This window comes from Crocodylus siamensis, chromosome 9 (genome assembly GCF_052110815.1).
Source record: "Crocodylus siamensis isolate JL-2025a chromosome 9, ASM5211081v1, whole genome shotgun sequence".
NCBI classification, from domain to species: domain Eukaryota; kingdom Metazoa; phylum Chordata; order Crocodylia; family Crocodylidae; genus Crocodylus; species Crocodylus siamensis.
This window is the reverse complement of record NC_143403.1, coordinates 37,954,247-37,970,351: the sequence shown is the minus strand read 5'-3', so window position 1 is coordinate 37,970,351 and position 16,105 is coordinate 37,954,247. Positions and strand designations below refer to the sequence as shown.

The 16,105-nt window shown below is 44.4% G+C and overlaps 1 protein-coding gene across 3 annotated transcripts in view; it reads left to right on the top strand.

The window, feature by feature from the left end:
* Positions 1-11,988, top strand: part of LOC149857362 (diacylglycerol O-acyltransferase 1-like) — a 40,818-nt gene extending 28,830 nt beyond the window's left edge. For all 3 annotated transcript variants that reach the window (XM_090062796.1, XM_090062795.1, XM_090062797.1), the window contains 5 exons: positions 689-801; positions 6,364-6,429; positions 8,286-8,373; positions 10,134-10,196; positions 11,444-11,988. In XM_090062796.1, coding sequence (XP_089918922.1) covers positions 689-801; positions 6,364-6,429; positions 8,286-8,373; positions 10,134-10,196; positions 11,444-11,611 — 498 coding nt within the window. In that variant the 3' untranslated portion in view covers positions 11,612-11,988. The remainder of the gene's footprint in view (positions 1-688; positions 802-6,363; positions 6,430-8,285; positions 8,374-10,133; positions 10,197-11,443) is intronic.
* The last annotated feature ends 4,117 nt before the right edge of the window (positions 11,989-16,105 follow it).

The following is a 16,105-nucleotide window of genomic DNA, read 5'->3' as shown; positions in this document are numbered from 1 at the left end:
GGTTTTTCATTTGGAGAACTCCAGTGATTTCAATACTCATTTTGCCAGGCATTTCTAATTTATACCCTAAATATGAAAGCAGAATCAGGCTCTGAAAAAAAAGATTTGTTGGGTAAAACCAGTTTTACATGTTCATTCTTCAGAATGGAACTAAATTTTAAAGGAATCTTACATCATCGTTGTATTTTGTTTTTATCCACATTAAAAACAAAAAAGTAAAATCTCGCACATCTCATACCACCTCTCAGAACATGACTCTGCCCAGATCTGGAACAGGAGACTGTGGAGTACTGATACAGGAAGGAACTTGCTTCCACTCTTCCTGCATCCAGCAAGTGCTCTCAGTAGTTCTCTAGGTGCCATGCCAAAAATGCCTTATTACACACCATATGTATATACAGTATATGTATATCTCAGTTTACTGTTTGAACCCTGTCCTGAATTGCTCTGTAATCTTTATTTATATCTGAATAATTTTCATCTTTCTTTATATTAAAATCATATTTAAAAACCTCTCTCTATTGCTTGGCCTGCAACTGGACACTTTAAATCAAGCAGTGGGATAGCTCTTTATGAGAGCAGTCACTTGGGTAAGGGTAAGTTTATATCTGATTATAGTCAAGCTATGCTGAAGGACTAGAACTGAACAGGAGGAAAAGATATTTTTTATTGTCTGTTTCCTCTATAGGTGCCAAATCATTTCATCTGGCTGATCTTTTTTTATTGGTATTTTCACTCCTGCCTCAATTGCCTTGCAGAACTGCTACGATTTGGAGACAGGCAATTTTATTTAGATTGGTGGTAAGTCTTCCTTTACTTCTTGCAAAACTAGGTTATTGTTACTTATTCAGGCTACTATGTGATATGTCCAAGGTAATGGGAAGAGAGTAAGGGAATTAGAGAAAAAGCATTCCAAAAAGAGGAGTTGATTGGCTTGGAAGGGATCTAGTGGTAAACGTAGCCTGGAATGGAGCCCTAGAGTTGTTAACCAGTTAGGATCATTAAGTAACATGACTCTGGCAAAGCAAAATGAAGATTTGAAAAAAGAAAGAAAAAGACCAAATGTGACAGGAGTATCAATATCGGAGCCTTTCTGGGCGTGGCTCCGCCCTCCTGTAATGGGCCAACCACATGCTTACTCGTCTGCCACGCCTTGATCTTACTTGATTAGAACATGGTTGTAATCAGCGGGAGGCTGCCCATTTTTCCACACCCTGGTGACAGCGGGTGCTACCTGCGGCTCCTTTTCCTCCCCTACACCGCAGCCCAAGCCTCGCAGATGGAGTTGATGTGGTTTGACCTGGGCCTTGTTATGTTCTGGCCCTCCTCTTTACTCCTGGGGCTCCTCACTGCCCCCTCTCTCAGTCACTCTGGGGCTCCTTGCTGCCCCCTGTCCTGGGGCTCCTCGCTGCCCCCTTCTCTCTCAGGCCTCCTCGCTGCCCCCTTCTCTCCTGGGGCTCCTTGCTGCCCCCTTCTCTCTCGGGGCACTCCCTAGCTCCGGGGCTTCTTGCCACCCCCTAGCTCCAGGGCTAGGGCCAATGCGTCCCCAAACAAAGCTGTGCTCTCTCTGGCGCCAGGAGACCCGACGCTACCATGGAGCTCCTATGAGGCTTCCACCACCCCTAATAGCCTCGCCTTGTCCTCCGGTCAAAACAGTAAACATAAAACATAAAGCCCCTGGGCTACAACATAAAACTAGACCGTCCGGTCAAACGAAAATCTACTCCCTACTAGAGAGTGAGGGAGCGGGGGGGAAGGAGGGCTCCCCCAACCTCAGCAGTGACCGGGGGATGCTCTCACGGCCAGAGTCCTCCCCCCGTCTGTCCGAGCTGAGTCCCTACTCCCAAGGCTGCTGGAGAGGGACCTGGGCTTAAGAAGGGATAAGCCCTGCCCCTTCCTGGTCAGTTGGTTTTACCAGTTGCCCCAGCAACCAGCACCTGTGGAGCCCTGGTGACTGGCAGCTGAGCCTCCCCCTTTCTGCCACTAGGGGTCTCCCCAGAGCAGTCTCCGCTCTCAGGCGCACGGGACCTGAGTGCACTGCGACACCAAAATTGTTCATTAACTCTGTTGAGAGGTAACTGTTCCCAACTCAGCATAGCAATGATTGTACATCCACATTATACTGCAACAAAAGCTGCCTTATAATAGATGTACTTTAACCTGAACCACTGTTTTTGCGTAAATGGTCTTCGGATCTGTTAAAATACATGAATAAGACCCAGAAATTAAGACTTTACCTTATTTTGGCTGATTTCCTATGAAAAGAGAAAACCAAGGCCAGCAGGTGCAACCATGAAAGTAACAAGTGTCTTGGTTTCTATTTCTTGTTCTTCTTGCCATTTCCATACAAGGAGATGGATCTGTGAAAACAAAGTAGAGGAAAATTATTAAGCAAAGTCTCTGCCTTTAACTTTGACCTGATTCTCATTAATCTGACTTTCTTTTCCAAGGTCATGGGGCAAGAAAGCCATTAGTGTGTCAGTCTCACTAGTTGCTGAGAGCCAGTAACCAAGCAAGAGAGAGTGAAAATTGATTTCAGCTGCTGGTGACCTCCCCAGAAGTGGTTTACATAAGAAGTACCCAAATCAGCAAAACTTCCAATTGAAAGGGGGTATTTTTCATTAAAAATGGAGGTGGGGGGAGAAATTTAACTAGTAATTTTTTTGAGGAACTCAGTTTAGAGGCTTTCTTAAATTTCTTGTTTATTAATTTTTGTTTTATTTCATATACAGGCAGTTATACTTACTTTAAGTATAAGTAAGTAGCTGACATCACTGTATATCAGAGACAAGTAGTTAACTGTGTTAGTTTGAAGTCAGGGTAAAATGACAGCTTATTGACTAACTAATTCAGGGAAGCCTAAGCTTTCATAAGCAACAGCTTGCTTCATCAGCTGCTATGAATGGACCTGCAGGCTGCGTCCAGACTAGTGCGACTGTGACACGTCTGCGGCATCACATACCGAACATTCAGCTGTTCTCCATGCTGCAAGGAAGCAGCCCAGGGGGTTTTGACCCCTGGCTTTCTACCCAGTAGACACATGCCACTTTGCTTGTATTATTATTTGTATAGCAGATGTCATACCACATCGAGTAATCGTTCTGTTGATACTCACATACTATACAGCAGTATGAAATGTTGATAGCATATAAAGGAGGTACTCATAGCCTGTAGAGAACAGATGCATCTAATTATGCACCAAGCCAGGACCTGTAGTGGGTTGAAAGGATATTCTTGCATGCTACGGATGTACTGGAAGTTCTCAAAAGTGATTTGAACCTCTCAAGGGATGGCATAGTAAACTTGGGATGGGTGATTGCTTACATGAGATGCAAATAACAGAAAATGAAAATAATACTGATGTTTCAGGGTTTCTACAGAATTAACAAGATGGATTCTTTTACCAATAGTATTAAGTTCCATGTGTATACTGTGTTCCAAAGGTAGTTGCAATATATGGAATAACTAAGGCAGTGGTTTCAGTAGGTGGATTTCAAGAAAGCACAAAGGACTGGTACAGATCTCTGTAGGTCACTGCTTGAATCAGACACCTAGGACTGTGCAATCTAAACAAGAGTCCTAATGGCAGCTAGAGCCAAAAGATGAACAGCTATATAAAGCCTGTTGTGTGACAACCCTCTGTAGTGTGCCTATCAGGATGCTCTGTCTGTCTTAGTGTTTGGCTCTGTCATTCCTGCTGCACCCTACTCCAAGGCCCAGAGAAGCAACTGAGCCTTCCATCTTGGCAATATCCACTGGAGTCAAGAAGGGTGATCAGCCATTAGTGTTTCTACTTTCCAGGGACAGAGTTGCTGATAAAGCCTTGGCTGCAATTGATGTGTTTTTAAAAATAATGAAAACCTAGGAAGTTAAAGGCTGCATAACCCCACAGCAAGTTACTTCCCCTAAGGATAACGAATACAAATAACAAATAATAAGTTACAGCAGGGACAACTGCAGGGATTCAAGGCTCATAAATCACTACAGGGTTGATTTTAAAATCAAGATATCTTTTTAAAATCAGTAGTATTTCAGTTGCTTTCTGATGCTTGGGTCTTTAGAGTTCACATTTTCCAGTTTAATCTGTATTGGGCAAAGAACTAATTGTTTCTTAATACAAACCAAAGCTGAGATTTTGATGTATCCACATGATTCCAGGAGCTGGTGCTTTAAAAGAAAACACTTGTTTTCCAAGACTCAAAGACTCACATTGTTGTAAACCACTGTGTGGAGAAAACTTACCTGAGTCGATGGAGAGGTGGTGGGATGCTGCACCAGCAGTGGAGCACAGTGGGAGCAAAACCGCATCAGCCAGAGTCACCACAGATAAAGATCAAAGTAAAAACCCACGGTGGAGCTGAGAGGAGCTGGAACCGGCTCCCGCGTCTGCCTGGGCATGCTTTATAAAAGTGTGCCAGGGACGATTGGTTGGGCAGACACCTGGCACCAAGATAAAAGACCCGGCAGGAAAGAAGCCTGAAGGGGAGGGACGGAAGCGAAAATGGAAGTGGAAGTGGAGGTGGAGGCAGAGGGAGAGGCAGCAGCAGCAGCGGCAGCATCCTCAGCCAGCTCAGAGGAGCCTGGATGGTTAGAGGCTCCAAACGCAAGAACGTGGTAGCTCCTGTGGAAGGGGAACACAATGGAGACGTCAGGCTGACAAGTATCCCAGGGGTTGCTGGCAGGACCGGTGTGGATGGAGGACAGCAGCAGTGACTGGGACATCAGCAGAAGTGACAGGGATGGCACTCTGACAGGGATGATGGACAACAGGTACTGGACCTGGGGAGGAAACGGCGCAGCAAGGGCGACTGAAGCCTGAGCAGAATCAGATGCCACGTAGGTAAGGAGGAAAAGGGGGCTGCGGGAGATGCTCGGAATAAATATCACTAGTGACCAACTACCACAGCCCCTAAGGAACCAAGCACCAGGGAGGGTCAGAACATTGACCCCGGTGGACAACAGCATGGTTGGCATTAGGTGGGGTGTAGGGGAAACGGAGCCCCGAGGAGACATATCATGAGAAGGACCGAGGGGAGATACCTCGGGAGGTGGGACCATCATCCTCCTGATCAAAACCTATTTACCATCAAAGACATGGCAGGAAAGACCCCTGAGGAAACTGACCCAAGGTCGCTCCCAGTAGCCTGGCCGTGCAGCTCAACAAGCCGCAGTGAAGTTCAAGAAGAGCTTAGATGCGCAGCACTCGGGATCTAGTCATGGAAGGTTACACACTGGCATAAATCCTTTGTAATTAGAGTATACCTTAAATGCACTATAAAGATGCATCATTTAAGAGAAGAGCAAGATTATAGTCCATAGAATGTGGTCAGGAGAGGTTCAGTTTGTATGTCTCATCTTCTGTTACTAATATAAGCACTGTCAAGAAAATGAGTTTTATAAATTCTAGAAAAGTCAGTCAGAGATGGGAAATGCATTGTGCTAGTACCACTTCATCCAGTCAGATATTCATCATTTTGAGTGACTGACCATTAAATCTTGTTCAGGTTGCCAAATCTGTAAAAGAAGAACCAGGAATGGCTGCCAGTTAAATTACAGACTGGAGTTTTGTAGTGGTATGTTTTTCAGGATCCCCACAAAATGTATAAAGGGTTGATGCTGATCAAGCCTAAACAATGGAAGATAGGAAATGTGTATGAAAAAGCATCTCTTTTCCTAAATAATTAATTGCTTTGCCAGTATCATCCCTCCTTTAAAAATATCCACATGTGGCACGCTAATCTCTGTAACAGTCTTGAATGTTTAATTTTGCTGGAATCTAAAACTCAAGATTTACTCATTGCTGCCTATTTCCTGTACCAGCACTTTAGGCTGTCCTTTCTAGTCAGGTGTGATGACTGCTTCATTGTTGATGAGGGACCAAAATAATTAGCTTATGAGCCAGAGATTGGATAGCACATAACAATACCTCACATCTTTCATCATAAGTCTGAGATAATTGGCTCCTGAGTTCTAGATCCGGAAAAATGATGGGTTATCACTCCTGGGTCAAGTGCATATATATGCCGGTAAATGAGTTAACTCTTAGTACTCGAGTGTAATTTGTTTTTTTGTTTGTTTGTTTTTTTAAACCCCTCAACTAAACCCTCCTGCTGCAGAGAGCAAATGTAACATTCATTTCAGACTGCAAGGGTAGTTTTATAGAGAACACCAAAGCCCTTGTCATACATTTATTTCAGTAATGCTGTCAAAATACAGTTGTAGTCAGAAGATTAAGGGAATTTCACTTGGATTTTTGATGAACCTCTGCTTCATCTGCACTGATCAATGCCTGTCTACTAGAACGGCTACATGCTTTTCCTGTTCTGCTGTGAGAGAAGCCCCATTATTTGTTCTGTCCTGTAGGAATGCGGATTCACTCTTACAGTTCTGGTCCAGATGGAATATCCCAGCCCACAAATGGCTAGACAGGTATAGTACAGAGCCCTGTATTCTTCCATTAAGATTCAGTTACATTTAGGAGATGAAATACTGGTTGGGGGAATCAACAATAATAATACATTGATTTTCTTTCCAAAGAATTAAATTGCCATGAATGTGTCTATTTGCCTGCTATATTGCATGAGAAATTCTGCTGGCCTGAAATTTAATTCTGAGGCACTGTAATTAAACCTTGACATTTAGCTGTAATTAATGGGCAAGCTTTAAATTTTAGTGTCGTCTCAAAGGAATAGCAGGGTGTCAAAGGAAATGTAATATTTTTGTTAAATGCTTCACAATTTCTGTAAGAAACTAGTTTGTACTACTGAGAATGTGATCATTTTGAATAATGTTGTAGCCCCATCCTGTCCTGTTCCAGAGGGCTCAGATCAGTGCAGCTCCAGTGCAGAAAAATGAGAGGGCAGCCCCAACAAGGACTGTAGACATCTTCTGTGTCTGCTGTTTCACCTCATTGTATAGGTAGCTGGGAAGAAGGTCCAGTGTGGCAGTTTTGCCATTATGTGGATTCCTCAGTTATTTTTCCCATGGCTACTTGAACATGGAGCTGCTTGAGCTGGAGGACGAGTAGCCTGAGTGGAGGGTGATTACTTCTCCCCAGTCCCACTGATATTCTCTCACATGCAGCCCACCTATGCCAGCTATACCCAGCCCCTGCTTCTACAACTAGGCACTCTGTATCAGTTCCATTGAAACTGGAACTGTGTGAAACACCATCATTCACTGTGTGAAAAACCATAATTTCATTTTGACATTCATTTTGCCATTTCAAAGGGACAGTGTTTCGTTTCGTTTAATTTTGAAGCACTGTTCCGTTTTGTTTCGTTGAAACTCTTCAACACGTTTCGACGTTTTGCCCATAGGCTATCATGTGGAATCATGAAAATGCCTAAAACGTTGCCATTTCTTGCCTGATTTGGATGAAAATTGCAGAGATATTAGCCCCTTCGGATGGCATGAAGCGTGCCACGTTTCAAGGAGATAGATGCAGAGGTTTCTGGGAAACTGCACCTCAAAGTCTTCAAAAAACAACTGATATTTTCTGGCAATGGCAGCCTCCACTCAGCTGGCACACAGATTTAGGGGCTTGCACCCCCTAAAGGAGGAGTCTGGCACAGCCCAGCAGCCCTCCCAGGGGTGTGAGCCTCCAGATCTGCACCCCAGATGAGAGGAGGCTGCCTCTGCCACCTGGGACTGGTGCTGTGTGGGTTGCTACCAGCACCAGAGAAAATTGCTGCTGCCACCTGTCCCAGGCAGCAGCAGCAGTCTCCTCTCATCTAGCGCACAGACCCAGGAGATCGCACCCCTGGGAGGAGTCTGGCACAGCCTGGCAGCCCTCCCAGGGATGTGAGCCCTCGGATCTGCGCCCCAGATGAGAGAGGGCTGTTCTGTTGCCTGGGGCTGGTGCTGGGTGCAGCCCACACCCAGCACTGGTCCCAAGCAACAGGGCAGCCTCCTCTCATCTGGGGCACAGATCCAGGGAGTTGCACCCCTGGGAGGAGTCCAACACACAGGACCCAGACAGACTCCTGGAGGAACCAATTGCAATCTACTTATTTGTTCAGTGTAGTTCATCCTAACTCCATCCCTCCATGCATAGGACTAAAGATCCAGGAAATAATAGAGCATGCTTCTGCACATCAGAATAGCTATTCTGGGGGACAAACCCTGTACTTAGTTACCTGTGTAAATTTGGATTCACTCTACTGACTTCAGTGGAGCTCCACTGGTATCAAATTGGAGACTAATACTGATGTTAATGACAATTGAATTATGACAAACAATTGAATAACAGGCTCTTTTTACACTATTCTTCTCTGTGTAAACAGACACATCTACAGGCCTTTGCTGCAACATGGCTATGACAAGTGGCAAGCCCGAATGACTGTGTTCTTACTCTCTGCATGTTTCTATGAGGTAGGTCACAGCAGCAGTCTTATCTTTTAGCATAGCATTTGCTTCCACTGAGAAATCCAAGATGGTCTCTCCTTGATAATATTGAGTTCCTGCTACAGATTACAGTCTGTGTAGTTTGTCTTGGCTCTGCTGGTTAAGAAGCATTTAATTTTAGAGTATTCAGCTAAAAGTATGAACAATGTTAATTGTGTTATTAGTTAGCCTGAAAATGAACTTGAATGTCTGAGCAGGTTATGCTGTAGTGGTTTGGAATTCATCAGCTCTGCAAAAGCAGTTTCATCCCACACAGGACCTGTCTATACTGTACAGTTAGTTCCAATTATCTCCTCCAAAGTTGGCCCAAGTTTGAGCAAGAGCAGTCACATCACAAAATTGTATTCAAGCTGTATGGAATGATCAGATTAGAATCAGGATTTGTATTAACAGCACAGAATAGCTGTGTTCCTACTGCAGTTTTAGCTATAAAATGGAGCTTCACCCACAGCCCTGGCAGGCCAGCTTGCTTGAGTTTGAGATGGCACTTAGTTCGGGGATAGAGATTTTTTAGTGTGGATGGAGTCTGGTTAGGGTCAGGGCAATACTTGAGTTACAGCTTAAACTAACTGCAGTGAAGAGAAGGCTTTGGTCACAAACAAAGGACTGAAAAGGTGGCTTGAAAAGTGGTGGGGTTAATTCAAAAGTGAGCATGTCTAGAGGAAATAGCACTGAGACAATTTGACAGGTGTTCCTTTGCCTACTACCCATCCTGGAATAGTCTTTTCTGGAAAAATTAACTTCTTGAGTATGGGCCTCCGTTCCACACTGAAAAATGCATAGCTAGGAATGCACAGGACCTCACAGTGCCAGGGGAGGAAAGTTTTCCCCATCCCATTACATCCAGCCTCTGATGAAACCTAGTGGGTCTGCCCCACATCACTAAGCAGAATACTAGCATCAGGCTATGGGGCGTTTGAATTACTTTGATATAGAAGGCAGGGTAGGTTTGCACCTTATGGATTAACTAAAGTGAGTGTGTGTGTGTGTAACACAAGCTTTTGTGAGATGAAGCTCATTTCATTAGAGGCTGTGAGTGAACATAGGTATTTCTACAGAAGTGGGTGGCTACATAACATTACCCAACCATCACATGGCAGTTTCTGTAGTCTTCAGATTAGGGATGCAGTAGGGGTTAAGTCAAAAAGGAGGCAGAGGAAAATTATTCTGTATGCATCTTCTAAGGACAGCACACCTTACTGTTTAGTACATGTCAGTAGTTACTGCTGCTCTGAATGCCATAAACACCCTTCTGTGACTTCCAGAGTGCCATAGGAATTGACTGTGAGAGACCCTTGTCTCCAGCCAGCATCAGCACAGCAAGCGATGCTGTTGCTGGGTGCAGGAATGGGACCAGATGTCCAAAGAGATGTCCCTGTATAGACTCTTGGTTCCTGGTATTTTGGTGTCGAAGTGATAGGTGCTTTAGTAAATGCGGGCAGACACAGCAAGCAAGTCAAAGCCTGTGGCTGAAATCCTAGCTAACCATTGCCCTAGTCTGCTGTCAGTTTCTACTGTCTTTGTAACTGGCTAGTGGTTCTTCACAAGTTTTGCATCTCAGTAGGCTCTCTTTCCCCTTCTGCACTCCTTCCTCAAGCTAATCTGCCACTAAAATCCCATCAGGATCAGGCCTTCTCAACTTAATTTTCAGTTATAGTAAAGAACAAAGCCTGGGATAGCCTCCCACTAGCCAATGCATGTCAGCCTCTTGCTCTTGTCTCTTTCAGTATCTGATTGCCATCCCACTGAAGATGTTCCGGTTTTGGATGTTTTTTGCTATGGTAGTTCAGGTAGGGCAAGATATTAATGACAGGGTTTGAACTGGACTCTGACTCTTTGTGGGGGGTGGGCAGTTCTGCGGTGGTGGCATCTGGAAGCTGGAAGGAGCTGCCACCGCCGCTGCCGCTAGCACCATCTGAGCTGCTTAGAAAGGTATGGTACAGATGAGGGGCTCTCATCTCTTATGGAGGGGGCTCTGCCCCTCCAGGCCCCTCCCAAGACTAATGCTAAGATGCAAACTATACCAGTGAGTGTAAATCTATCAAGAAATTAATTACAAAGCTCTTTGTATAGTTCCTATTAATTAGTAATTATTTTTATAATTAAATCATTAAGTTTGTAGTTTAAACCACTAATAACAATTTGCCAAGTGCAGATTCTTTGGCAAGTGTTGGGTATCCTGTTCCTTCCAGCCATCTGCTGACACCACCAGTCTCAAAATGGAGCTACACACTAACTACTTTTTATGATGTTCCTTATCAGCGTTCAGTGAAAATGCTAAACAAAAATCTTGCACCGTGACATTTATGGCCCCCAAAAGCATGCTGTTTATAAGTTCCACATAGAAAATTGTTTCCTTAATCTTATTTTATTTTCCTTACTTCAGAGATCTTGTATGTATTCTTTGGGGGTTTTTTGGTGTAATGTTGAGAGCTACTGGAAATCATCTGAGAGGATTAAATGACTGAATAATTTCATATGTTCTCTGAACATATTATAAACTATGTTCAGCAAATAAAAGTAAAACTTAAGGGGGTTTTCTAACTAGTTCATTAGAAATAGAACAGGTCACCTCATCTGTGCAAGCAGTTTTGCAGCCTAATAAGATTTGGGGGTGTGGAAATTTTCACAGTATAATGATCAGTCTTTTGCTAATATGGTTTCTGGGGTGCAATTAATTTGTTGCCTTCCAAAATCATTCCCATTTAATCTCTCTTAACCTTTAAAAATTATCTCCAAACACTTATGTTCCAGCAGGGACTTTTAGTTTGACAACTGTTGGCTTTAAATGTATGAACCTTTCCTTTTCCTTATGGCCATTTGGTTGTTAAGCCGTAGCAGGTGGTCCCTTTAATGGTTTTTAAATTGTTTTATTATGATATGCATGAGCCCAGAGTGCATTGGCAAGAGAACCCTGTCAGAAGAAAACAAGTCGTCAGCATTACTGCATAAAAGCAAATGTGATTGGAACCTGGTCTCTAGTTCAGAACTGCTGTGAATCCTATTGTTACTGACTAGTGTTTGCTTTTTCCTACAGGTCCCACTGGCTTGCATAATGAAAAGGCTTTTTGGGGGTAGTTTTGGCAACATCCTCATGTGGATCAGTCTGGTCCTCGGTCCTCCCCTCATGATTCTCTTGTACTTTCATGACTATTACATTCTGCACCATCGGAAGGATTCAAGCTGGGGGATGTTTTTTTTCTGACCTTCCCATGTCTTCATTGCCTTGCATTCTTTGCCTGGCTTTGTCAACAGCAGAAAGAGCAATATTTGGCTCATGATATAATCACAAAATGAAGCCACCCTCATCTTCAATATGGAAGGAATAACCTCAGCTTGCTAAGCTCCAGCTGGCCACTAGGCTGAAGATGGAGCCCTGTGTGAAGGCTTCCCTGCATATTGCAGATGAGTGATCACAGACCAAAGCTGCGGGACCCACATGTATTTAGGCATTTTGGCTAGTCTCTGTCTCTGTGCAAGGTCTCTGGGTAGCTAAGTAACAGCTCTTTTCATTGGAAAATTCTGCTGACTATAAATATAATAACTATAACAGATTCTCTTTCTTCCTATTAAAATACTGCTGTATATTAAAACATCTTGCCTGGAAAATGAATTTTTAAAAAATTAGTTAAAAGAAATAATCTTGCCTCACTTTTTTCACCCAATGATTTAAATGACAGAATCAGGTTAATGAGGAGATAATGTCATTAGGACAGAAGGTTGTCGCAGGAGAATGGTCTCCTCTAGCTTAATAAATGCTAAAGTAAAGGGAAGACATTTCTATTCACAGCAGGAGACAGCAGAGCTCTATTAAAAATCACTGATTCTTTTATCTCATCTGACTGCTGTATAGTAGGTATAATTAAATTGGGCCCAGTACTGGCAACTTTACTGAAGTTGAGCATTTTTGCTATAACCCAAGCAATCCCATTAAACTCAGTTGGACTGTTGGCAAAGCATGTTCTAGTCATTGCAGTTATGGGTGGCAGAATTGGGCCCTCTGTGTGAAGTAGTGAAGAGGTAATTAGCAACAGGAGGACAAACCATCTATAGAAGGGCGTAGGTTTCACTCTTTCCATGAAGAAAAGCAGTCACCTGCCTCTAGTATTTAACAAAGTAGGCCATCATCTATGAAAGCTTGTGCCTGTCTGAAAGAGTTAGTCTCTAAGGTGCCATCCAGCCTGTCTTCTGCCTGATTTCAGACTAAAGCAGCCCTGTGTGGGGAAACTCTGTGCTGGGAGGGTTCATGTTGCTCCCCCATCTCCAGGAATAACCCTGCAGAGGCTGCAATGTAGTACTGTTAGGTGAAAGAGTGTCCTGATGCTCTTTGAATCACTGCAGTAGTGAAGTGGCTCATGAATGCCACGTGCCCCCAGAGGTTGCAGGGGGGCATGGCAAGCTCCCACAAGTGGCAACGGCGCTGTTGGGGGCAGGAGCATGGCAGAGGCAAGTGGGGAGCCGCAGCACTGGCAAGGGTGGGGGTGGCGAGCACCAACGAGTGGTCAGTGACCACTCACAGATGCTGCTGGCAGCAGCCAGTGGTGATCACAGACTGCCCGTGGACACCACCAGTGGTGTTGGCAGCAGGGTGTGGATGATGAGTGGCAACTGCCCACGATTCCTTTTTGCAGGGGGTGTACTGCCATGCTCAGGGGGGTGCACTTTGCCAGTGAAGTGGCTGGAGGCAGAAAGCAGCTCTGTGGTAGCAAAGTGGCCTTAAAGAGAAGAGAACTGGCTTCCACCACTCTGGTGAGAGTTTGTGTGAGGCTTCAGAGCTTGTGTCACACATGTTGAGGTAATCATTGATCGCTGTTTATGACCACCTGGGATTCTTAGTGGTCACTGGGCATCAGACCTGCATCCCAGCCCTGCTAAATGTGTAATGAGCAGGGATCCGGGTTTTCCATTTCCCATGGAAAAACGAAGAAAACCACAGATTCCCTGTTTTTATCGGAGAAAATGTGGATTTCCCTTTTTAGCAGAGAAATCCAGCCTGCAAGAGCCAATTGCAAAAAGGGCGGGGAAACCCCCAGTCCTGCCTGGAGGGGGAGGGAGAGGGGGGAGGGCGGGCCCTGAGCCTCTGAGGCAGCCAAGGCCAGGCTCAGGCTCTGACTTGCCCTTTGCCCCTGGACCATGGAGGTAAGTGGGGCTGGGTGGGAGCAGGGCTGTGGGAGATGGTTGGGGTCTGAGCACACCACAGCTGGGAGCAGGGCCAGGGGGTGAGGGCAGGGCTGCAAAATCAGAGAAACTGCAATTTTTAATCAGAGAAAACCAGGAACCTTGCTAATGAGGTATCCTCAGGCACTCCTCAGTACAACTGTAATACAAACAGTAACATTGTGACTAGGAGGGGGAAGTTACTTTTTTTTGCATGTCCTTTCACAACATCTGATGAACTGAGCTTCAGCTCACAGAAGCTTGTGGTATATTATATTATACACACAGACACACATTTTGATTAGTTGATCAGCTGCAAATTTGCCCTGCTTTCTGAGAGGGCCCAGCCAGGCCCTGAATACAAGCTGGATGACAAGCTCTGAACAAGGCCCTTAGAGGCCAAGTTAAGGGAGGAGAATTTATTGAAAACCTTAATTAATGACAGCTTAATTTTAACAAATGTAGCAGGAAATATTGACATCGTTTCCAGGCCCACTAACTAGGATACAGTGAGCATGAGCAGTAACATTGCTGTTGGACTATGTGCTGTCTCCTAGCTTTGAATAAGTTATTCAAATAAGAAATATCTCTCCCCTTGCTCACCGCATGTGTAGCCCAGTTTGTATGCTGAACCAGGCCAGGATTTGGCAGTGTCTGTGGTATGTAAGCATTTAAGTAAAGCCCGTCTCCTAATGCAAGTACAAAAAGGCACAGCACTATTGCTGTATATACAACCCTAACCCTGGCAGCTCCCACATTTTCCTTTGCAATATTATTGTTCATTTTACAGAAATTTCTATAAGGAAACTAGACATCATTCAAACACCAGTCACATTTAGATTGTATGTCACAGCCTGACTTTGAGGATGCCAGTGCCCAGCATCCCTATTTGCTACAGTGGAAGGCGTTATTCACATTCCTTGATCCTGAATTAAACCAGTGTTTCCTTCAAACAGTGATTGTCTTCTTGCCTCCTGCTGGCAGCAATGGGAAAGGCATTTCTTTAGAAAAGGGCTTGGACCAGGAGTGGTCTAAAAAACAAAGAGGATCCATTTCTCATCCTGGTCCCTCACTTCCCCTAGAAAGAGGGCTAAGTTTCCTCCTGCTCTGTAACCAACTTCATATGTGCAGATGTTGTTTGTACCATAACAGGTGACAACTGAATGTTCCTACAGCTTATGTAAAAAGTAATCTTGCTACAAATATTGCCATAAGTTTTAAAAATACTGCAGCCACTTGAAATGTGGTATATATATGATCCCCCTCTCAGCTCTGATCTCTTCTGTCCTCCTTCCTTCCTATCCTCCTTTCTTATGTGAAGGACCCTTACAGCACCAGTGGAGATCAGAAGCAGTAGGTAAAAGAGCAGATGTATATGCCATCCAGGCAGGTTTTCAGAGAGTTACTTAGATCAGGTAATCCTGCACAATACCTATATATGCCTGGAATCTTTAGCTACTCTGGGGTGTATTACAGGGTCATCCCATGTCATCTCCTTTGCATCTTTCACAAGTTCCCCGTGTGTACTTTTTACTTGTCAATCAATAGGAATGTACTGGACAGTTCTTGCACCCATCCTGTCCTTGTACTCCATCCATCCAGTCCTAAGGGGCTTCCATTCTTGACATTTCTCGCACTGTATAGTCAAATGTATTCAGAACAAAAAACAATTTATCATGGGACTTCATGACTCAGGGGATTGCTGATGAAAGAGTATATCTTTTACCTCCAGAACTCAGGTTTGAAAGCAGCCCACATCAATTGTAGCTGGAGATGGTTACTTTCTAATGGCTTCAAGACTACATTCTCAATTTGGTTCCTGGTAGAAGCTTGTCTGCATCACAAAAGCCTCAACACCAAGTTAGCAGTCAGCAAAAAGTAAAAGGAATGGATGGAGAGAGAGGCATTTCCCTTCTTGCTCCTAGAGGTTTACTTTGTTGCATTGGCATGGGGTAGTGAAGCATGCTGGAATCCGCATTGCTCCTCCACGTGCTGAACCAGGTTTGTGCAGAGAGGGCAGAGGCCTACAAGTCCCTCAGTCCAGCACCTTTCGCGATTACTAAAACTTTAACAATCATGTCCATCCTCCTTGAGCCAAAGACCCGAGAAATCAAAGCAGCTTAGTTCATCTCAACTAACCATTCCTTCACCTCATGACTATTTTCAGAAGAAACTGCTCAAAAGCCTCCCTCAGAAGTTCTTTCAGCACAGCTCCTCAGCAAGAAATCCTTGTAGAAACTGTGGGGAATCTGATTCATTTAGTTTCATGGAAGTTTTTGGTCATTTGCCTCATAAGCGAGTACATTTTAAAAGGAAGAGAGCTGCTGGTTCCTAGCTGGCATACAAGCTAAACACTTCCATCTGTAAATCTCTCTGGAAGTCACAGAGCAGCGGGAGAAACTTACACATGCCCACCGGCATTTCTGAAGACAACACATATCATTTCTCCAGGGCCTTCAGGGGGAAGTTCAGAGCAGTGCCAAAAGGAGCTGTCTCCAAGAGCTGCCTGTCAGTCACAAGAAAGCATTGATTTCAGCAATAA